Below are 23,353 nucleotides of genomic sequence, written 5' to 3'. Positions count from 1 at the left end.
GTGGATTTCAGATTACCTGCCGCCATTTCCTCTCGGTGAAATTTCCCATCCACGAGCAAATGAATGGCAAATAGTGAACTTACATTTCTGTTCAAGGGGCGCACGGGTTAATGGATATGAGTGAAACAACAGCAAATAAAGGGCTTAGGTGGAAAATAGGCATCCTATTTATTCTAGGGGTTCTTCCAGAGTGCTGGCTACATGAATTACCACTGGACGGGTTACAACTGGATGAGAGGCAATCACGTTTCCAACTCCTGACATCGAAATGCCTAAAAAGAGAAGCCTAGAACAGCACCGGGCAGAGGGATGTGCATCTTAAATCTTACCATCTTGAACACATTTACTATATGTGTGTTGAGTTCTGTATAAGCAGAAGTTTTAAATATAGATGCAAACCTGCTAATTCTGTGCTACAACGTTTCTCATCCCCAAGAAAGGGCCGAGGCTCATCAGGGCCCAATGGCAAGTATACCCAATGAATGTATATAAGCACCATTCCTAAATAGTGCTTTATGCAAAAGCCAAAGGTTGACAAGGGACCAGAGAAAAAGTGAGCCAAGATTTTATAAAGCCTCCAGGTGGAAGGGACTCACTAACACTCACCTTTGCAATTTGATCGAACTTTCCAAAGAGCTCGTTCAGCATGTGGACCAGTTCTCCTGGCGAGCAGTCACTGGCCAACCGGGTGAAGCCAACGATGTCTGCGTACAGGATACTGTGGGAGGAAGGGGGGCAGCGTGTGCAGGTTCATACTTGTTAAGAAGTAATGATACTTTTGTCCATTAAAACAGTATATACCTTTATTTAACATCTACATTTATATTTTGCAAGAAAAACGGCATCTCCCCAGATAGGAAATTCATACACATTTTGCCAAACTTTCCCATTAAAAATGTTTTCTTTGATGCTGAGTTTTTATAACTAAAATGGGAGAAGAAAAAGTCACATGGCACACTTTGTCCATTCTAGTCCACTCGGACTGATCACCTTTATTCCTTCATGGCCAGTCCCACCCTCCCTCCCTGGTTCACGAGGTGTTCGCCCTGAGAGTTCATTACACTGGCCTGATTCAGATTATCAATGGAGTATGCTTCTGTTTGCTTGTATAAGGGCCTGAGAAAGAAGTCTAAAATTCCTGCTGGCAGTTTGAGATTCAGGATTGGGGAAGCAACGGATAGCCGCGACCCTCATATCTATAAATTCCTCTCCTCCTCATTATTATTAACATTATTATCATCATCATTAGGGAGTAAAGAGCTAGTATGTATTAACAGAGAAGAAACATTTTGTTGAATGAATGGCTGAAGCAGAACTAAAAGTTAACTGATCTTTACTGTGGACAAAACGAACAATTCTCATTTAAAAAAATTAAAAAACCCTCCGGTATCACCCGGACCCTCTGTAATATCCACATATCATGTCTGCCTCTTTGCTTATGTCTGGCCCGTCCAGGATGAAAAAGCCATACGTTTTCATATTTCTTATGAAAATAATTTGTACTCCGTGCCATTTATGTACGCTTTTACATTTTTTTTAAGTTTTATTTATTTAAGTTACTTAAGCGTCCCGACTATCCTTTATAAATTTAAATGGAATCCAACACTGCAAACGTGTCCCAGACAATCTCTGAAGGCACCTCCTCAAGCTGCTTCGCCGACCCTTGGCCTCCACAGTGTGGTAGTCAGCTTCCAAGATGGCGCCAGCGAGCCTCACTTCCTGGTACTTACATTCTTGTACTGTCCCTCCCACACACAGGGACTCGCATAGGGGTGACCTGCGTCATCAAAAGGATGCTGCAGAAATTCGAGAAATGGCTTCCAAAGGCTAGAACATAAAAGAATTGCAGTTTCCCCCTGACTCTCTCTTGGATCCCTTGCCCTGGGGAAGTGAGCTTTCGTGTTGTAAGAGCGCTCAAGCAACCTATGAACAGGCCCAGGGATGAGGAAATGAGGCCTCCAGCCAACAGTTGGGATCAACTGCAAATTATCTGAGGGGCCACCTCGGAGGCAGATCCCCCCCGCCCCCCAGCAGCCTGCCCAACGGCAGGCCTGAATCCTCACAAAAGAGTGTAAGGCAGAACCACCGGGCTAAGTTGCTCTCAAAGTCTGACAAACAGAAACTGTGAGATGGTGTCTATTGATGTTTTACACCACGAGGTCTGGGGGATACTCTGTTACATAGAAACTGCCAACTAAGACAGCATGGGAGCTTCATCAACGGCCTGAGGTTGGTGGCATGGCCACTCATTTTTACAGGTCTCTCTGTTCCTGGATTGTATCACAGGTACTTAAAGATGTTCTGGGACCCTGTTTAGACACAGCTGCATTTATCTTCACATGTTTTAAATACTCCATGTGTGACTTAGAAGTATTTCCTGAGATAGGAGAGACATTGCTGATTTTTGGACAGCTAAGTCTGGAAAGGGCAATTTCTAGTGTTAATACACCTTGTTAGATAGTGTGAGAATGTTTTTTCCTTTAATTCTTTAGGTGAAACACTTAAAAACCTGAAGGCAGGCCAGTGTTTTAAATAATCTTACTCCTTAACATGTGTGAATGTTCTTGAAATACATCTATTTTTTTTAATCTCTCAAAATGCTAAGGACTTAAAAAAAATTTTTTTTTACCTCTGATTCTTCATTTATCCAATGCTTCCTTAGTTCCTACCGATATGTAACTTTTTTCTGTGATTCCCGTCCCCAGATGCATTTCTCATCATACACTTAGCTCTGTGCATGCTTGGGCCACGTTCAACACTAGCTCTACACACCTATCCTAAATTCTGAGGTCAAACTGAGATTTGTCTTAGCTGTGTGTTTCAATTACAGTTAAGTATGTTTCTTAATAATGAACTTCAAAAATCATTGACTTGAGGCAACTAGACTGGAAGCCAGCATCATGCACCAGAAAGGGTCTGGGCTTGAGAGCAAAAGGCAATTCGTCAATGCCCAGCAAATTGTAGATGTGTCTGTGGTTGTTGTTCTTGAACTACTGAACAGGGTTGGTGATAACATGAAGGTGGAATGAATGAATGAGAACAGATGCACGAGGTACTTATGGAGATAACCTGGTGAGAATAAAAAGCATCACTGCAATATAGTTGAATGGATGTGAGGACAAAGCCCAAAGGCTTTTTGTATGAGGAACGGGGGCGAGGGGAGTCAGAGAGGAGTGAGGGACCGGGCACCCATGTCTGGAAGGGTTGTGTCCTGCAGTTGGGAGATGGGAAGCATGGGAGGAAACCCCCTCCCCATGCTGAAGTGAGAGCCTGCACTGCTCCTCTCTGAAGCTAGGGGAGAAGGAGGCCTCTCACGGTTCTCCTTCTGGACCTCAATCCTATGCCGGTATCATGCTGGTTTTCCAAGTACTGTGATTTCAGGAATGGCTCCCTGGGAAGAGACGGGACAGACTATGGGAGACTTGGAAAGCAGGAACTTTCACCATCAATGAATTAAGGTGCCTATCAGTCCCCTGTGATACTGGTCACTGGTTGGTCACACCCCAGAAGCCCATCATTCCTGATGGACAGGAAATGCTAGCTTCACTGAGGCCCTGACCCTGCCAAGCTCATCTTGAGGAATCGGTTCTTATGTCAAGAGCCCACTGACCCTACCTTCTCTCTTCAATCTGCTGAGTGTGCTGGGCTCCGGGGATGCCATGAGATCTGACCATGAGCTTCCTAGAATAAGCACTCCAGAAACCACCTCTCTCTCTTGGGAAGGAAGGTCAGCCATAGGAAGCAGGGCCATGATGGACAACACAATCTAATACCATGAAGAAGATTCTATTTTCTTCTCTTCATGTGAAGAACCCAAGAGGCAGCAGAAGGGTGGGTGGAATCGTGTTAACAGTTTCAGCAGAGATAGGACTTGGGAAGACACGAGCTCCCAGGTGAAAATGTCCCCCGTCTGGTGAATGGCTCCCCAGACTCGCTGAGGAGCGGGGACAGAGGGACATACATACCTCACATTGGTATGTCGCTTGACATACAGGTTGTGAAAGTTGTTTGTGTTTTCCATTTGGCCGGCTTTGGGGCCCTGCAGCCTCTGGATGATCTCAGCTTTCATCTCCATGGCTATGTGAGCCGGCAACAGAGACAGCAGGAGACGCTCCTGAAACGAGACGTGGGAGAAAGACCGAGAGATTTCAAATCATTAAGGTAACATCCCAGCGATATTGGAAATCACCGCCGATCTGCAGTGGGGCCAATCTGAGGACTCTGTCCAACAAGTTACCATATGGAGTGTAGAAATACATGTTGAAAAAAAATCAAAATTTCTAAGGTCAGAGTGTGCTATATTATTTATTGAGTTCTGAGTATGTGTTCTTCAGAGTGGGGAATAAAGGAAGGCAAAGTTATTTCCCCCAAGGGTATTATTTATCTACTTTGATTTTAAAGTAGTAAAGCAGAAATGATATAAAAATGCCAGAAACCAACGGTCAGCCTGAGATAGAACACACTCATTTTCGCCTGCCTGTTCATTTGAGAGATAAAGTACAACCTTTATTGCATTTCAGAAAGTCAACAAATACTCCACATTTCCTAAATGAGATAGTCAAATATTTTCAAATATCTCATTTCCTCTGTGATGACCATCCAATCCCCTTTAGCGATTCTAAACTATCATAAAGATGGATTCAGAAATAGCATCTGTAAAATGTCATGTACAAGAGACTACAGGGGGAGGAGCACACAGAAATGATCAAGTAGGAGCCTTTCTTGTGTTTTTGGTCTTTAAGTACAGTAAACAATAGCATATAATATTACACTTATTTGAAAATGTACTTATTGTAGTTAGAGTGGCATTTTTTCCCCACTCTCTTCAAGGAAAATATGCAATATTTTTGGAAGAAAGTACCAGAGAAGAGCATTCTTTGAACGTTTATGCTCATCCTTAATAATTTTAAACATTAATTTATAATAGAAAATGCCACACTCTTTACGTATTGTGCATTTGGCAACTGATATTTGGTGTTGGTTTAAAAAACATTTGTTGAATGAAATCTTTTCTCTATCTTGCACAGTTTCTGTCTCTTGTTTCTTTCTTAATTTTTTTTTTCCTTTGGACAAAGTGGTGAAAAAATAGTGGGGGAGGGCAGGGGAAGCTGGGCTTTGCTCCCAGGTTTACAGGGTTGGTGTCCCTCTCTGGGCCATCCCCCAGGGCACATCATTTTGGTGGCTGCTGGGAACATCCACCGAAGGAGCAGAGGAAAGGCCAGGAGTACATCCTGATGCACATGAGAAGACCCCCACTATAGCCCGCCCCCAGCCTGCTCCAGTTAAAAACAGGTGCAAAGCCAGAAGGAGGCCGAGTGGGCACCTATGGTGGGGATCTCAGTGCCTGGTAGAGTGCTTCACCAGACACTGGCATAACTGAGTGCTGCTCATTTGTTCAGCCATTCATCAATTTATTCACCCATTCAGAAAACATCCATCATTGCCTATTAAGTGCCAGACCCCATGGTAAGCACTAATGGTAGACGCAAAGAAGACGGAGTCAACATCCGTGATATCATGTTGTTCATACTCCAGCAGGGAGCCCACCCACAGTACCCTTGCCATCAGATGAGGCCAGAGGAACAGGCTGGTGTTCGAAGGAAGCCGCATGGCTGAGATCTGGGAAACAGAAGGGAAACGAATAGTCCAGGAGGACCCGCTATTCATGTGAAAAAAATGAGTCAAAACACCACCCCTATCTGATTAGTGTTACCAATCTCCTTGCAAAAAGAGGCAGTTAGGTAGAGGGCAAAGTGCTAACAGCTGTCATAACCTACGTGCTGGCCCTGACATGCCAAAGAGAATTTTATTGGTACTTAAGAGATTAAGAAGGCACCTTTTATTTAATAATTATGTTCTTACTTTTGTTAAATTCTTCTTGATGATTCCATTTAAATTCATAAAATGGAGAAATCAAAAGTTTTTAATAAGCTAAATGTCCATATATACATCTGGGAAAATATAAATTAATATTAATTGTGCAAAATAATGAGGATAATGTCTCGGGTCATCTAAAATGTAACAGGAATGAAATCCACAATGGCATTAACACTAAAAGTGAAATGGCAGTAGTGGAGTTAACATGTTCTGAGGTCCTAGGATTGTATGGGAAGTGGCACAGGTAGCAGTTTATACTAGACGACAGTAAGTGAAGAATGGATGTGAGTTCCACATTAGCCACAAACAGTGAAAGAATGTATGACTAATAGGCTAACAGTAAAAATGAGAAAGGAATTCTTATTTATTCAAAATAAGTCATAATGAAGAGTCAAAGAAAACTTAAAACAGGTGAAACAAGCAGAAAATAAGTCATAAAATGGTCTGTTATATCAGAAATTACATTAAATGTAAACGAACTAGCTTTTCCCGCCATCTTGGAACCTGCTGGGAACAGGACTCCTGAAGTGACAAATATGTCTGGAAGGCTCTGATCCAAAGCCATTTTTGCTGGCTGTAAGTGGGGTCTCCAGAACCAGAGGGGGCACCCTGATCTTAAAATTGAAGGTGTTTGTGCTCGAAATGAAATTCAGTCTAGGCAAGAGATGTGCTGATATGTACAAAGCAAAGAACAACACAGTGACTCCTGGTGGCAAACTGAACAAAAGCAGAGAAACCTGGGGAAAAGTAACTCATGCTCATGGAAACACTGGCACGGTCCGTGCCAAATTTCAGAGCAACCTTCCTGCTAAAGCCATTGGTCACAGAATCCGTGTGATGCTGTACCCTCCAAGGATTTAAACGAACTGAAAAGTAAAGAAAGGTGTAGATTTGTTCTCTTATAAAAAGAAATATAAATGAACTAAATATTCCAATTACTTGACTAATACTGTCCAGACTGGATTTAAAAAAAAAAAAAAAGGCAAAATGTAATTCTAACTATTCCAGTAGTACACCTTAAATATAAGAATGCAGAAATTCAGAAAATAAGAAAATATACAAAAAAAGATAAATCATGAAAACCTTAATGAAAAGAAAGCTGGTATAACTTAATATCAAAATGATAGACTTCATAGATACTTCAGTCTTTGGGGAAAGGATGGAGAAGTCCACATACATTTTAGAGAAAAAAAAAATTTTTTTTGAGAGAGGAAGTAATAGTGTTTGCTGTGGACACTGGAGATACATGCTTGAGAGTGGTTCCTCCCACTCACAGAGACTGGTGACATAAAGGTAAGTGAAGGGAGACCTTGTATGTTGCTTTATTGCTCAATTCTTAGAAGAATTCCTGGAAAGGAGTATTTGCTCTGTAGTTATTTGTTGAATGAATGAATGACCTGCCATGCATTTTATCTGGGATACATCAAAGAAAAATCTAATTTTGAAGCTTCTGTTCACTGTCAGTGATGAACGTGGTGGGGACCTGGGGACCTGGGGACCTAGGTAGGCAGTGCTCATATTAAAGACTTTCTTGATCACAAAAATTTTTCCCAGGCCCAGGCAAAGTCGAGATCACTGATGCTCACACAAAGGAAACCTTAACTATTCTGCAAAAGAAGGTAGTGATTGCTTTGGGTTCTCCTGTCTGGTAGACTATCACACTGTGGTTATGGGCCCAGGGAATGGAGGGAAGGACTGGACAGGTCATGTAGGGTGAGGAGGGACCCCAGTTTCGTAAGAACAGGCTGCACCCAAGGAAAAAGAGCACATTCCAAGTGCCCCCGTGTTGGGAAATGGCTGAGCACTGATAACCACTTGAAACTACATTCTGATATGATTCCTATCCTAAGCTCAAATTCCCTGTTACTCCCCAACTTTCCCTAAGGATCTAACAATACAGCAGCATCATGTTAGTTTAAAGTGAAGAAATTCTGGACCTAAGCAAAATGTTGCAAGAGCAGAAACCATGTCTGACTGCGTGAGACATCTCAGTGGGCAGCCAGGGGCCAGGATAAACAACACCAGAGGGTTGCAAAATGTTGAATTCAATAAAGGAATTTAAAAAAGCAAGTAATATTTTGGTTGAGTAAAGAAACAGGTAGCCCCAGAGAAAAAGGAGCCATTTGGAGCTCAGAAGCCCAAGCAACTACTAATGACATGAAAATAGATACTCACAAAGGAGATTTTTATGTTAAAAATCTATGTCAACAAATAGGGGAAGGCCAGTGAGGGACACGTGAAATGGCCATCAGAAATAATCAAGAGGCCTGTCTGCTCATACTCTACAGACATGAACAGAGCAGCCCTGGGTGGAAGCAAAGGGAGGCATGTTGTTCCAAGATGCCATCAAATCTCTGTCATGATCACAGCAAGCAGACACAGACTGTACATTTGTCAACTTCTAAAACAGTAGGAAGGAATGTTAGCTTGTACAATATAACAGATTGTAAATCGGGGCACCTGGGTGGCTCAGTCGGTTAAGCATCCAACTCTTGATCTCAGCTCAGGTCATGACGTCAAGGTTCGTGAGTTTAAGCCCCACGTCGGGCTCTGCACTGACAGCACGCAGCCTGCTTGGGATTCTGTCTCTCCTTCTCTCTGCCTCTCCTCTGCTATGCTCTTTCTCTCAAAATAAGTAAATAAACTCAAAAACAATTTTAAAAGATTATAAATCTGGACCTAGGCTATCTTTTATGAAATCCCAGTGGAATCTGTGTGTCCACAGACATGTCTGGAGATTTGCTTAATTACATTAGAACCAAGTGTGTATTCTTTGTGATGGGTGATGGGGGACTTGAAGGCTATGAAAAAACAAAAGTTACCACCTCAGGGGCACCTGGGTGGCTCCGTCGGTTGGGCGGCTGACTTCGGTTCAGGTCATGATCTCACGGCTCGTGAGCTCGAGCCCCGCGTCGGGCTCTGTGCTGACAGCTCGGAGCCTGGAGCCTGCTTCGGGTTCTGAGTCTCCCTCTCTCTCTGCCCCTCCCCTGCTTGCACTCTGTCTCTGTCTCAAAAATAAATAAATGTTAAAAAAATTTTTTTAAAAAGTTACCAGGTCATAATGCTCAATTTATTGAGTTCTGCTCTACTATCTTACGATGATGGCCTGTGTGTACGTGTGGATTCTGTGCGGTCTTCCGTAGAATTTAAAACAATCAGTAGACCTTCTCACTGTTGATACTTGTTTCTAACCACACTTCTTAGCCAATGCTGTCCTGCCCATGTTCTACTCTGTCTTCCCTGGAGGCCATCTGCAGCCTACTGTTCCTTACATTTCTGTGTCTCAACCAATGAGGAAGTAACTGGCGGATAAGCACTCCAGCTTCCGCACCCACACCCCCCAGTGGGTGGGATGATCTGAGCATGATCCACACCTCCCTCTGAGGGTCTCCAGCAGGGTTGAGCCCCAGATGCCACCAATGCCCCCTTCCAATAGCTGACCTCCCTCCCTGGTCCACTCCCTCACTCTGCTACCTACAACCACTTCCCAAATGAATGATTATAACCAGGTCCTTGTCTTAGGGTCTGCGTGGGGGTAAACCTCACTGAGACCTTCCAAGCATCTTCTCTCATATACTCTGTAATAAGAACAGACTAAACCCCAAAGCTCACAGAGGTAAGCCTTTCCTCAAGGACAGAGTCCATGAATAAAAAAGAAGAATCCAATATAGTAATTCTCTTTCATGCCCATAGCTTCATTTAATGACCAAATGTAAATTATGATTTTTATTTTAGACTCAAATGTAGACGGATGACTGGCTTTTTATAGGTAGTTTCAAAAAATACAAGATGTGTGTGTGTGTGTGTGTGTGTGTGTGTGTGTGTGTGTGTATATATATATATATATATATATATATATATATATATATATATATAGTATAAGCCAAAATTTTCTTCTTCTTTTTATAAGTGTTCAACAATCCATGTGAATTTAGACTGGAATTAAGATTTTAGTAACAGCCAACCAGACAGATAAAAGAACCCAAGGCTTCCCCACTACCATGCAATTCTGGTACCGCCAGTGGATCGTACAACCTCTGATCAGAGCTCATGAATGGGGCCCATGCTTTGCTGTCTGCCCATGTCCTCTTGGTGATCACAGCATTGGGCATGAGTGTGAGCCTCAACTAAAAGCCTGTACTGAAATGTGTGAATCTAGATACCTTCATTTTATTTTTTATTTAAAAAATTTTTTTGTTTATTTATTTCTGAGAGAGAGACAGAGTGTGAGATAGGAGGGGCAGAGAGAGAGGGAGACACAGCATCCGAAGCAGGCTCCGGGCTCCGAGCTGTCAGCACAGAGCCCCATGTGAGGCGGGAACCCACGAACCGCGAGATCATGACCTGAGACGAAGTCGGACGCTCAACCGACTGAGCCACCCAGGCGCCCCTAGATAATTTTAAATTTATCTTTTTTTCCCTTATAAAATGCTATACTTTGAAGGAAAAAAAAAAGCCCAATATTATGACACACATGATAAATTTCAACTAAATTCATAATGTGACAAGATTAATATTTTCATTAATATTTCAGCATTTTGCTCATGTAGCCACATGCCCTCCCAAATTATCTGAAAGCAACATACAAATGTAAGTGCTTAACACTGGATATAACCTAGCTACACTGTCCTTCCAGGCACACTGGAGAAACTCTTGGAGGGGACATTTGGAAACTTAACTTGTCATTAGACTGACTGATGCATAGCATTGCTACTTCTCTCTCTTCCTAGTAAAGACCGTCTTAAGGGCAGAAAATGTGACTGATTCTGGCATATTCAAAGGTTATCGATAAATAACTTGGCGTTGGTATGAGGGGTCCATTTCAACACACCCTTTTTATTAAACCTCCGATTATTATTCATTAATTTTTTTCCCTATAATTTGTCCTTTGAAATGCCTCATGGAAGAGATACAGAGTTAGTAAATTTCAGTGCATTCTTGATGAAAGTTTAGGACACTCTGGGCTCCAAAGTGTTTCTAATATAATGAAACAAAGGAGATAGTATACCTTTCTATTTTTATGCTCATCTGGAGATTATTTGGGTTGACAGGAAAATCCAATTTAAGCAAAGAAGGCGTGTACTTAAATTTTGAGCTAAGATATTATAATGCATGTGATGCCTTGTGCCTTCAATAAGCCATGCATGTAATAAAAATTTAAATCTGCTGAATTTTTCAAAGGGGAGAAAGACAGTGACATTCTCCTTTGGTAAACTTAAAAAAAAAACCGCTTATCTTTCAAAATTCTTACTTCTATTTTGTGCTTATTTTAAGCGCAATTCAGTTATATCAGGATGCCAAACCAATGCAATGAACAGAAGGGATATTGTTACAGACGTTTCTCCTCCCAACAAAAAGTAGCTATCAGAATGGAAATTCCAGATTCCTAAGCAGCCACTGGGTTCCCTGTGGTGCTTAGGAGACAGATGATGTCGTTCAACACTGTCCTGCAGCATGAAAGGACAACGTGCCCATTCAGGAACAAATGCTAAAAACACGGTACTTGGAAAACACCTGCCAGGGACATAAAGATATGTCAACACCTTTCCCAGTTCATATCTTCCCTTGCAGCCTGCTTCGTGTCTGCTGGTCTCAGAAAATAAGCATCTTCCCCTGACACCAACCTTGAACAACAACGGCACATCCCCCAAATTAAGGTCTAGTAACAACTACTACTGTTGCTGTTTCCTGTTATTAAGTTTAGTTTGTTTCTTTGAGGCCCTTCCTTAAAAATCCCGCGTCACGTCAATTATTCAGGATACGCTGAATACTCTCCTTGTTTTAATGGCCTCGCTTCGTCTTTCTTTGTCTTAAAAAAAAATTCAGTTACAAACATACTTAGAGAGTAGCAGCGCTCTGTAGTAGAAACAACACCAAAGTGGTTGGTTCCTGACCTTTTTCTGCCATTATCTAGAACACTTCAACCAAAGCACTCCAGCCTTTGAGTCCTAGTGTGGCGGTCTGAAACATTTATCTATTGAGCTAGGTGAGCTGACGGTCTCTGTGTCCATGTGGATTCCTAGCACTTGATGGAACCACAGGAGACCCTTTCTAGAATTTACGTCTCAGCGTTTTGGAGTTGAACAATTGGTAACACATGGAAGAAAGAACCCAAGTGCTCAAGTCCCAACATGGTGGCACAAACTGTCAGCGGGACTATGAGAAAGGAGTGACCACTTGGAATCTTGACAAAGGGGACAGGAGACGGAGCGTGTGCTGGCTCTTGAAGAGAGACTTCAACGTGGAGGAGGAGGAGAATGAAGAGACAGAAGTCCTGGTGTGGCATGTAATGGCCAGTGTTTGTGGGCACAGGGAAAGCTAGCCTGTTTATCTTACAGTCTAGGAAAACGGGACTGCTTCGTGCGAGTTAAAATCAACACATATTCAACAAATCGCCATTTCCTTTCACAAAACGGTAAGTCCTTTCATGACATACTTACACTGCTGCCTCATTTTACAAACCCTGGTCACATCCAATTTCATTTAAATTTAAACATTTTTGACCAAAAAAAAAAAAGGCGGGGGGGGGCAAACTAGATATAGGTGTGGTTCACAGGGGTAGAGTGAGGGGGTATTCACTAGGGAGTCCAGATCAAATGGAACTTGTGTCTTCTGGCTTCACAGCCACCGATCACTCTTTCCCCAACTCGATCTGCGAGCTCAGTGAGGAGACTGAGAGGCTTTTAGAGTGCGCATCATTATTAACAGACGGTAGAAGAATAAATTTTCACTATCTGGTGACGACTCTCTAGTTCAAAGAAGTTAGAGAACAAAGCCAATCAAGTCCAAGTATAGACTATACTTACTGTCATGGCTGATGGCAAATTGATACTCTTAACCTTGAACTGTTTACCGTCAACTGTCAGTTCAATTCTCAAAACTAGAGCCTCTGCTGGGGAAAAAAATCACTGATAAGGTGGAAAATCTTCAATCCTTGGAGGGGAGAATATGGAGGTCCTAAAATAAGAGCCACTGCTCTCTTCCCCTGACCGGCCTGCAGGACAGGCCACAGCACACAGCACCCAGAGCAAGATGGCAGGAGGGGTCCCGTGCACCTGTCAGGCCCCTGCACCCACGAGGTCTGAGCACAACACAACTCAACACCGGCAGTGTTGAGTCACCCAAAGGAGATCTCAAAACGCAAACAGACCTCCGCACTCACACGACACAAAGTCAAAAAGTAGAATGCTCCAGAGTGGTGTTCATTCTGGTCTCATCTGCCTTTCCAAGATTATCTGCCCACAAGCAAGGAACACCCTCCGGCCTGAAACAGGTGAAGCTAGTTGTGGAAAAACACTGTAGAGAAAATGGGTAAAGACCGACCAATCTCCCGGATTTTGCGGGGGAAAAAGCCCTGTGACGTACAGGTGGCCAAAAGATTTCTTCTGAGAAGAAGGGAGGCGGAGATGCTGATAATCCCAACGACAAGAGGAGGTGACAACAAGAGATAAAAAGAAGTCGTACTGGAGTCAATGTGAGGAAAGATGACAAGAAGGGAAACAGAATAATTTGAGGTTCAGATGCAGTCCCTCAAGGAAACCACCACAGACGACTGGATACACAACTCAGTCGTAGGCACACAGCACCGGCAGTAGAGGAAATTATTCCGGGATACGTCGGCCCTTTCTCCCCTTGCCCTACTCACTGCAGGCGTGGCCATGTGACTCGGTGTGACTGGTCAAACGTGAACAGCAGGACGTGTGCTCCTTCTAAGCGGAACTCCAAGAGCCGGCGTGGGACTCACCATGACTGTGTCTCCCTCTGCACTGGGGGCCGGCAATGTCCCGGGCATCTGTGAAGCACTGACTCTTCCCCCAGCAGACTCAGCGAGGCCAGGTGGCCGTGAGGGGCACACTGGCAGGTCCTCCGGACTTCAAAGCCCGCACTGCTGGCCAGGGCCGGAGGGGCTGGGGTGTGACCGTCAGGCTGCCTTCTACGGGGTGCGGGCACCCCACCCCGTGTGCAACGTTTCAGGTCTAATTCGCATTTCTGTTTCCGTGAGAAAAAAACAGGGATGACCCATCTGAAAGACTTTTCCTAACCGGAGGCTGACGTCGTGAGAATCGACCCATTGTCCTTGGGGGCAGGCGCCATATTCCGCACAAAGCGCTGTTGTCTATCCTCTCCTGTCAAGGTTTTCATTCTTACCGAATACGAACGCGATGGGCTGGAGTCGGCCCGCCGAGTGCTCCCATTCTGGAGGAGGCTGGCCGTGCGGCATTACACAGTGGCATCATCTGGGACAGGTACTGAAAGAAGGGCCATCGGAGTCTGTCTGCTGGGTGCCCAGCAGGCTCCTTCCCTGACAGACGTGAGTCTTCAGGTTCCCTTGGTCTGATCCCTCGGTGGCTCCGGATGCTTCTCTAACAAGCCCGGATGCTCGGATTTACGAGACAGTTAAGAGCAGGCAAGAGAGGGGCGTCTGGGTGGCTCAGTCAGTAGAGTGTCTGACTCTTGATCTCGGCTCAGGTCATGATCTCACCGTTCGTGAGTTCGAGCCCTGCGTCGGGCTCTGTGCTGACAGCTCGGAGCCTGGAGCCTGCTCCGGATTCTGTGTCTCCCTCTCTTTCTTCCCCTTTCCAACTCACACTCAGGGTGTCTCTCTCCAAAATAAATAAACATTAAAAAATTTCTTTTTTAAAAAAACGGGTCTCTAAATTCACATTTGGGGCACTGAGAATTGGAACTTCCTCCTCGTGTTCCCAGGACATCACAGAACTGCTCAACTTGAATGCGCGTGCTGTGCTCTTAATTCAAGATTCCTCCCCCACTCCACAGAGGTGTATCGGCCACCTTCCACGTGCCAGTCCCAGTTCTAAGTGATCCGTAGGCATTACCTCACTTAATTCTCCCCAAAACCTAATAAAGGAGGTATTGTTATTTCCCATTTCTACAAAGAGGAAACTGAACGGCAAACGGGTGATGGGGTCAGGACTTAAACCCACGGAGGTGCCATCAATGGTCTGAGCTGTTCTTAGCCAGTTTCCTAAACTGCACCCAGAGAAGAAGGGACAATCCGTAACCAGGCAGAAGAATAAATAACAGCTTCAGCTAGCGACAGGGAGGGGACTGATCCACGTGGCAGGGTCTCGAGTTGTGACTGATTCCCTTTTCCCTCAGTGGGGTGAAATGGACCTTTTTCCTAACTGGGCTGAACGTGGAGTCTTAAACCCCAAAGCCTCATCAGTCTCCTACACCATCGACAGCCCTCAGCCTCTTCCCTCCCACCCACTCAGTCCGACCCCCGCCAGAGGCGTCCCCGGCGCAATGCTGGGGCACACAGCACATTGCAGCTGAGATCAAAGGTTTTCTTTGGACAGGGAGGGAACTGAGAATTCTGGAAGAAACTGCTTGACATTTCTCTTGTGGACACATGACTGAATCCCGAAACGAGCACTCACTTTTTCTGCCGTGGATGCAACCTAAGGAGCTGGAGGGGTGATCCAAGGACTCTACAGCACGGAAGTCAGCACTCACATTTCTAATCGTTTGTCTTAAAAAATACCCTGGTGCCAGCCTCCAGAGGAAAGCCTCCAAGGACACAACCCTGCAGACAACACTCTTTAAATATCGTGCCCACCCTCAAATACAGATTGTCTCCTTGGGCACTGATGCATTTCATACCAAGAGATGTGCCCATCATTTCCACACGACATCCGCTTTTCAGGGAAAGAATAATAGATGAGGGAAGAGAGACGACAGAGTTGTGTACATTCTCATTCTGCTAATCAAGATATGTCCTAAGCTTCCTCCGATAAAATTTAAAGATGCGAGCAGCAAATCGTCCAGCAAAATCCTTGCCAGCAAAAAGGTGAAGGGCTGTCACATCCTAGAATTCTGTGGAAAGTAACTCAAATGAAATGACCGTGGTTCAGCCTCCAGAATAAAGATTCTTCTGGCTGCAGCTTGCTGGACGGCTAACTTGTCATATACCTGAGCTGTGGAATAATAGTTTTTATTATAACTATTAATAATAAATAATAAATAAGTAATAAGCTATTAATAATAAAAGCAGTAGTTTTTAAGCATTATCTTTGTCTTTAGAGAATGCATTCGGCATTTCCAGCAACAGACTGGGAGATTTCCTCCCAGGGACTCCCCCAACTAGGGTCCACTAATAGTCCTGTCTTTCGAGAGAATCGCATCATGTGTTAGCTAAAAACAGCGACTCTTGTTCGAGATCTCCTATTTACAGACACCTGACAAAAATATGGCTTGGGGATTCCATAATTTAAGAAACCTTGAGGGGCGCCTGGGTAGCTCAGTCGGTTAAGGGTCTGACTTTGGCTCAGCTCATGATCTCATGGTTCATGGGTTCAAGCCCCGCATTGGGCTGAGTTGTGTGCTGACAGCTCAGAGCCTGCTTGGGATTCTCTCTCTCCCTCTCTCCCTCTGCCCCTCCCCCGCTCATGGTCTGTCTCTCTTAAAAATGAATAAATGTCAAAAAAAATTAAGAAAAACACCTTGTGATAGATCTTACTGCAAGTTACCTGTGATGATAACTCAGGTTTAAATCGGACACGTAAGGTGGCAGGACACCTTGACTTAGTGTGCTTCCTAACTCATCGATTCTGAGCATATATGTTCTTAAGAACTTATCAAAGTTTTAAGTTCAGAGGAGGCAAACTGGCCGCCTGTGGGCTGAGCCTGGCCCGGCAGATGAGCTCTGATCGGCTTACGGACGGCACAGATGGCTTGTGCATGTGTGCGTGCGTGCAGGTGAAGGAATTCGAACACCTCCAGGTAGGGCCTGAGGTTTTGCTATATACCTGTACCTTACTGGCACTGTGGCTGCACAGCGTTTGGCGGTGGGGGCTGTTTGTGCACGTCCTGTGCACGATGGGATGCTTAACAGCATTCACCCTGCAGACAGAGACTGGACTCTAGTCGCTCCTGCTCCGTGAAATAGCAGAAGAGCCCCCCTCCCTGTCTCCAGCCACTGCCAAATGCTCCCTCGTGGGGAGTGGGGAGGAGGCTGGAACTCTCCCCTGGTTGAGAACCATTGCTCCGAATTGTGAGGCTTTTCCTGCGGACCTCTAACCTGACTACTTTTCCCCTACTGCCCCTGGCCTTCATTTCCTTCCATTCCTTCCCGTTCTAGACTCTGTGGTCCATCACTTCAATTGCTCGGCCCCATCCTTCCAGCACGAAGAGCACAGCTCTCTAGGGCGTCCCTCGGAAGGACACCATGACTTCTGCTCACGTGCCATTGGCCAGAGGTCGTTGTAAGGCTGGACACCCCTCTCAGGGATGCTGGGGCTTATCTTTATTCAGGGTGGCATGTGCCCTGCTAGAAAGATCCTCTTACTTGGCAAGGACGGAATGGGAATTGGGAGAAAAAACGGTGGTCTGTGCAGGGAACATAAATGCAGTTACTTCCAAAACAGAAACCATCCCCTCCACTTCTGGGACTATCCCTCCCCTGGTAACCTTAGTCCAGTTACAAGGCGACCGACCATGCAGAAACCTGCTCTTGTCCTTGGTTACTCTTTCCCTGCTCCCTTGAAGCAGCGTCCTTCCTTCACGCTATGTACAGAACTTGCCCCTTTTCCTTGATCTAATGCTATCCCCCCCCACCCCGTTCTCGGCCACCACAGCCACCCATGTGACGAGTGGATCGCCTCCTAACTGGGCTTCCTGCCTCCTGTCCCCCCCATCACACTTTCTCTTCTGTAGCAGGGACTTTTCTAAAGCGGGAAGCAACCAAATCAGGTGAGTCCCAGCTCTGTGCGTTTCTTCTGACAAAGTCCAGACTGTCCGGTTTGTTCCATGATATGCTACACCCCCGTGAACCCCACCTCCACGATTTCTTCCTCCTGTGTCTCCAGAGCCCGGACGGAACTTCATACAGCCCCGGTCCCACGCTGCACTCACCTCCTCCCTGGAGAGCACACTCCCCTGTGATCCCCTGGATCCCTGGCTCCATCACAAGGCTCCCGTCCACACCCCCTTCCTTCACTAGGGCCATCTCTGCCAATCCTTCAGTCAAGCCTCGAATTGCACACCTCCTCCATCGCTTCCTCCCTGAGAGCACCCTGCGTGCGCTCACCGCTCCCCAATGGGTCAGGCGTCACGTGCTGCTCTGACGGCCAACATCCAGCCCCAAACTCGGCTGGATCACCTGTTGATCCTCCTGCCCGAGGCTGTGGGTGTCGGTGTGCCCAAACTGTGTTCTCTTCAGTATCATATCCTCATACGGAACACACAGCTGACACCCAGTAGACACTCGATAAACACGTGTCAGATACAGGAAGGAGGGCATGGATGTACGACTAACATCTCGTTACACTCTAACGCCGATTTCCTCTGAGCTGTACGTGAAATGATCTGGGGTTTCAGGGAGGAGAACAGCCTGGCCTCAGCTCCGTCACTCGCAAAGTGGGCAGCGGGTGAACTCCTTGGGCTCCGGGTGTCCTGGTAGCCTGACAGGTGTCTGGGTATATTTCTGCTGTCATTTCCACCTTCTAGATTTCTTCTGAAGGTGTCAGAAAGAAATAGAAAGACATCCTTGAGCATGACAGCAGAAGAGAAATACATTGCGATTTTTTTTTTTGGTAATTTTTAAAAACCCGTGCTTTAGGGGCACTCGTACCCCAATGTTTATAGCAGCACTCTCAACAATAGCCAAATTATGGAAAGAGCCTAAATGTCCATCAACTGATGAATGGATAAAGAAATTGTGGTTTATATACACAATGGAGTACTACATGGCAATGAGAAAGAACAAAATATGGCCCTTTGTAGCAACATGGATGGAACTGGAGAGTGTGATGCTAAGTGAAATAAGCCATACAGAGAAAGACAGATACCATATGTGTTCACTTTTATGTGGATCCTGAGAAACTTAACAGAAACCCATGGGGGGAGGGGAAGGAAAAAAAAAAAAAAGAGGTTAGAGTGGGAGAGAGCCAAAGCATAAGAGCCTCTTAAAAACTGAGAACAAACTGAGGGTGGATGGGGGGTGGGAGGGAGGGGAGGGTGGGGGATGGGTATTGAGGAGGGCACCTTTTGGGATGAGCACTGGGTGTTGTATGGAAACCAATTTGACAATAAACTTCATATATTGAAAAAAAAAAAACACAAACCTGTGCTTCTCTGCACTAAAAGAAATGATGGGAGAGTATATACAATATATATAACATAATAAATATACATATGTATATTATACATGTGTGCAACCAACGTGTATGTAGATCTATGCCTACAGATGTCTACACCCCTACAGATACAGATACACAGCTACCTTCTGATTGTGTCACTGCGCACAGGGGTTGGTGTGAACACACAGATGTCCGGGGCAGTTGTGGGGAACGAAGGGCAGTTATATTCTTTCATCTATATTTCCTTAAGATGTGCTGCGATCTGATCTTTCCAGAGCTGAGGGAGCAGCATGCCGTGTCATGATTCTGCAGGGAGAAGGCGGCTGCCCGTGTAAATTACTTGGGCCAAGGCTCATCCCATCCCTGATTCCTGCACTTGATAGAAGGTGCACCGCCCAGAAGGGGGGGTGGGGCAAGGAGAGAGAGGAGGGGTGAATAACGCATGAAAGGCAGTCCTGCCAAAGTGCAAAGAGGGCAGGCTTCCAGCCAGGAAACAAAAACTGAGGTCGGCGTGGGGATGAAAGTCACGGCTGATGAGAAGAGAGGTTATGTTACATTCAACAATCTTTATTGACGAACGTGAATAACAACATCAGCAGATATAAGTTTGGGAATTCTCAACTTCGTCATGCCAAGGAAAGTATTTGTGAGACAGTGAACAGACTTTTAAGAGCACTGAACTGACATGTGGCCTCTGATAAAATACTGGATCCTATGCAGCAGTTTCCAAGGAAAAGAGCATGTTACCCTCACCGGCTTCTGGGTCCGTGCTGACCTGAGCTCACGCCCGGTTTGGATCAAGAATATATTTCAGTTATCTATTGCCGCCAAATGAATTGCCCCAAAACTTTAGAATAATGCTGCATTTTTTTCTCGTCATGATCCTGTGGACTGGCTGGGCGGTTCCTCTGTGGTTTCGCTGTGGGTCAGTCACGAGCCTGTGCTCCTCGGCAGGGCTGCTGGCAGGAAGGCCCAGCGTGTTCCCAGCTGGCAGGTACCTGGGCCTCGGCTCTCCTCCACATGGCCACTCGGCCACTCATCCTCTGTTAGGCTGGACTGGCTTCTTTTTTAAATGTATTTATTTATTTTTGGTAGAGAAAGAGACAGGACATGAGTGGGGGAGGGGCAGAGAGAGAGGGAGACGCAGAATCCGAAGCAGGCTCCGAGCGGTCAGCACAGAGCCCGACGCGGGGCTCGAACTCACGGACCGCGTGATCATGACCTGAGCCGAAGTCAGATGCTCAACTGACTGAGCCACCCAGGTGCCCCAGGCTGGGCTGGCTTCTTAATGGTGATCTCAGAGCAGCAGTCCCCAAAAACGAGAGGGGACCTTCTGGGCCTCAGAAGGCCCATGCTCCAGAAGTCACGCAGCCTGACGTCCCCATGTTCTATTAGAAAAAACGAGGGGCAAACCTGTCCTGATTCGAGGGATGGGGGGTGGAGGGGAATACGGTGGTGGTTTTCATTGGACACAGCTGGAGGACAGAGGCTGCCAACGTTCATGGATCTAGAGGTTAAACAATTCCACAGGCCCTCGCCACGAGCAACCCCACAGCCCAGGTTCGATCAACGCCTCCCCCATCTTGGATCCCAACCTGACTTTGCATGAACACGCCTCCTGTCCAGCTCTACACACAACTGCTGTCTCTTCTCGTTCTTCTGCAAACACTCGCTCCAGGCTGGACTTTCCTGCCTGAGGGGAAGCCCTGGGAGGGCTGGCCCTCTGTGAGGAAATGAGGTGAATGCTATTTCACTTCTTTTTTTCACCTTTATTCATTTTTGAGGGACAGAGAAAGACAGAGTGTGAGCAGGGGAGGGGCAGAGAGAGAGGGAGACACAGAATTCGAAACAGGTTCCAGGCTCCGAGCTGTCAGCACAGAGCCCGACATGGGGCTTGAACTCACAAACCGTGAGATCATAACCTGAGCTGAAGTCAGGGTTTTTTTTAAGTTTACATATTTATTTGGAGGGAGCATGAGTGAGCGCGAGCAAGGCGAAGGGAGAGAGAGGGAGACAGAGAGCATCCCAAGCAGTATTCTCGCTGTCAGTGCACGGCCTAACTCAGGGCTCGATCCTGTGAACCGTGAGGTCATGATCTGAGTCCACATTAAAAGTTGGATGCTTAACTGACTGAGCCACACAGGAGCCCTGATGCTACTCCATTTCTTTCTTTCTTTCTTTCTTTCTTTTTCTTTCTTTCTTTCTTTCTTTCTTTCTTTCTTTCTTTCTTTCTCTCTTTCTCTCTTTCTTTTCTTTCTTTCTTTCTTTCTTTCTTTCTTTCTTTCTTTCTTTTCCTTCCTTCCTTCCTTCCTTCCTTCCTTCCTTCCTTTCCTTCCTTTCCTTCCTTCCTTTCTTTTCCTTCCTTCCTTCCTTCCTTCCTTCCTTCCTTCCTTCCTTTCTCTTCCTTCCTTCCTTCCTTCCTTCCTTCCTTTTCCTTCCTTCCTTCCTTCCTTTCTTTTCCTTCCTTCCTTCCTTCCTTTCTTTCTTTTCCTTCCTTCCTTCCTTCCTTCCTTCCTTCCTTCCTTCCTTCCTTTTCCTTCCTTCCTTCCTTCCTTCCTTCCTTCCTTCCTTCCTTCCTTCCTTCCTTAAATTTTAGAGAGAGAGTGTGAGCAGGGGAGGGGCGGAGAGAGAGAGAGGGAGAGAGAGAATCCCAAGCCGGCCCCACGCTCAGCACAGAGCCTGACACGAGGCTCGGTCTCATGACCGCGAGATTCTGAGCTGAAATCAAGAACAGGACGCTTACCCGACTGAAACCACCCAGGTGCGCAATGCCACTTCATTTCGATCGCTATGTTCCCATTTTGGTTTTGACCTCAAATCAACCCTCAGCAAGTAATTCTTAGAAATGCCTTGAAACAAATAAGACAGACAATGGAAATTAAGCAGCTGTCTACAAATGCAGTGAATCACCTTCAGTTTATTTTAAGATTGTTTTAGACATCCATTTGTAGGATCTAGCTCAGAAAAAGTGGGGGTTTTAAAAATTAATGTTGACTTCTTGTCAAGAAAATAAAAATAAACAAAAATTGGATAGGATTGAGGAGATTTCTTTTAATAACCAATTCTGAAAGGGAGAAAAATCAGTGAAATTGTATTCAGATACATGTCCTGATTCGCTCTGAAGTGGTCCACTGAAGTATCTGTGCATGTTCTGTTCTACGTTCAGTGATTTTACGAAAATGCTTTTCTGGTAGCTGATAAAAACACACACCACCACCCTACCCCAAACAAGATGTTCTTTGCATATAATATATGCAATTACGATTGGGCAGAATATCTGTAAAAGCAGCACCCAAACTTTCAATTCAGTTGACAGACTTTAAGCTTCTCACTCAATGTGGATTCACAATTGAGAAAGTCACATAAAATAAGATGTTGGATTCTCAGTCATGCTTTTTCTAATGTTGTAAAACTACGGGAAAAAACAACAACAACTGGGGTTTAAAGTCCCATGCATTTATGAGGCTCCTGGCTGGCCCAGTCCGTTAAATGCCTGACTCTTGATTTCGGCTCAGGTCATGATCTCATGGTTCATGAGACTGAGCCCCGCTTCAGGCTCTGCCCTGAGCATCGTTCACGAGATCGAGCCCCGCTTCGGGCTCTGCCCTGAGCACGGAGCCTGCTTGGGATTCTCTTCCTCTCTCTAGCCATGGAGTGCAAACGAGTGCTCTCTCGCTCTCTCTCTCAAAAGTAAAAAATAAATTTAAAAAGTACCATACATTTAAAAAGTGAAACAGAATTATCTATTGACTTTTGAAATAATGATTTCCACAAGATCATAATAATAGATACTTCCAAATATTCCGCTGCAGCTGAGTGGTTAGTCCATAGGATTATGCACCTGCTGGCTGTAACTTCTAATGGCACCCAGGCGACATCAAAAACAGTACGAACAATATGAAAATGCCTAGGGAACTCACCTATCCCTCCTTCAAGTCTAAACTTGTCCAAAATATTCGTGATCCCATCCAGTCCCCCTACACGACTTGCTGCCATTTTATTCATAACGTTGCAGGGCGATGGGTATGCTGAGGGTCCCCTGTACACTCTCTCCTATTACACTCCGTGTTTTCTTTTGTCCCTACTTCTCCTTTAAGATCTGCCCTTGTTCCTCATCTTAAATGGGAAGAGAAGAGCCCCTCCCGAATGAGGCTGCTGTAGGATTAAAGGAACAAATGTTTATAAAGGGCTTAGAACAATGCCTGGCACTCAGAAAACCTGTATACATCAGCCTCAAGTGATGGCAAAGTCTCCTTTGACTAGTACAAACCCACACGCACTGTTCTTTTGTCTGAATTAGGATTTCATAGTCAGATTACTGATTGTGCCCACTATCATTAATTAGTCCCTAGCTCTCTCACTTAACATTGTTGTCC

The 23,353-nt window shown here is 45.3% G+C and overlaps 1 protein-coding gene across 3 annotated transcripts in view; it reads right to left on the bottom strand.

Annotated features, from left to right (window-relative positions):
• ADCY2 (adenylate cyclase 2) overlaps window positions 1-23,353 on the bottom strand; it is a 412,863-nt gene that overhangs the window by 128,209 nt on the left and 261,301 nt on the right. For all 3 annotated transcript variants that reach the window (XM_019450817.2, XM_019450816.2, XM_019450814.2), the window contains 2 exons: window positions 3,966-4,114; window positions 607-718 (listed from right to left, as the gene is read on the bottom strand). In XM_019450817.2, coding sequence (XP_019306362.2) covers window positions 607-718; window positions 3,966-4,114 — 261 coding nt within the window. The remainder of the gene's footprint in view (window positions 1-606; window positions 719-3,965; window positions 4,115-23,353) is intronic.

This window comes from Panthera pardus, unplaced genomic scaffold (assembly GCF_024362965.1).
Source record: "Panthera pardus isolate Hobbes unplaced genomic scaffold, ASM2436296v1 HiC_scaffold_2, whole genome shotgun sequence".
In the NCBI taxonomy this organism is placed as follows: Eukaryota; Metazoa; Chordata; class Mammalia; order Carnivora; family Felidae; genus Panthera; species Panthera pardus.
Note: the sequence above shows the minus strand (reverse complement) of the source record. Positions and strands in the feature narration are given on the sequence as shown.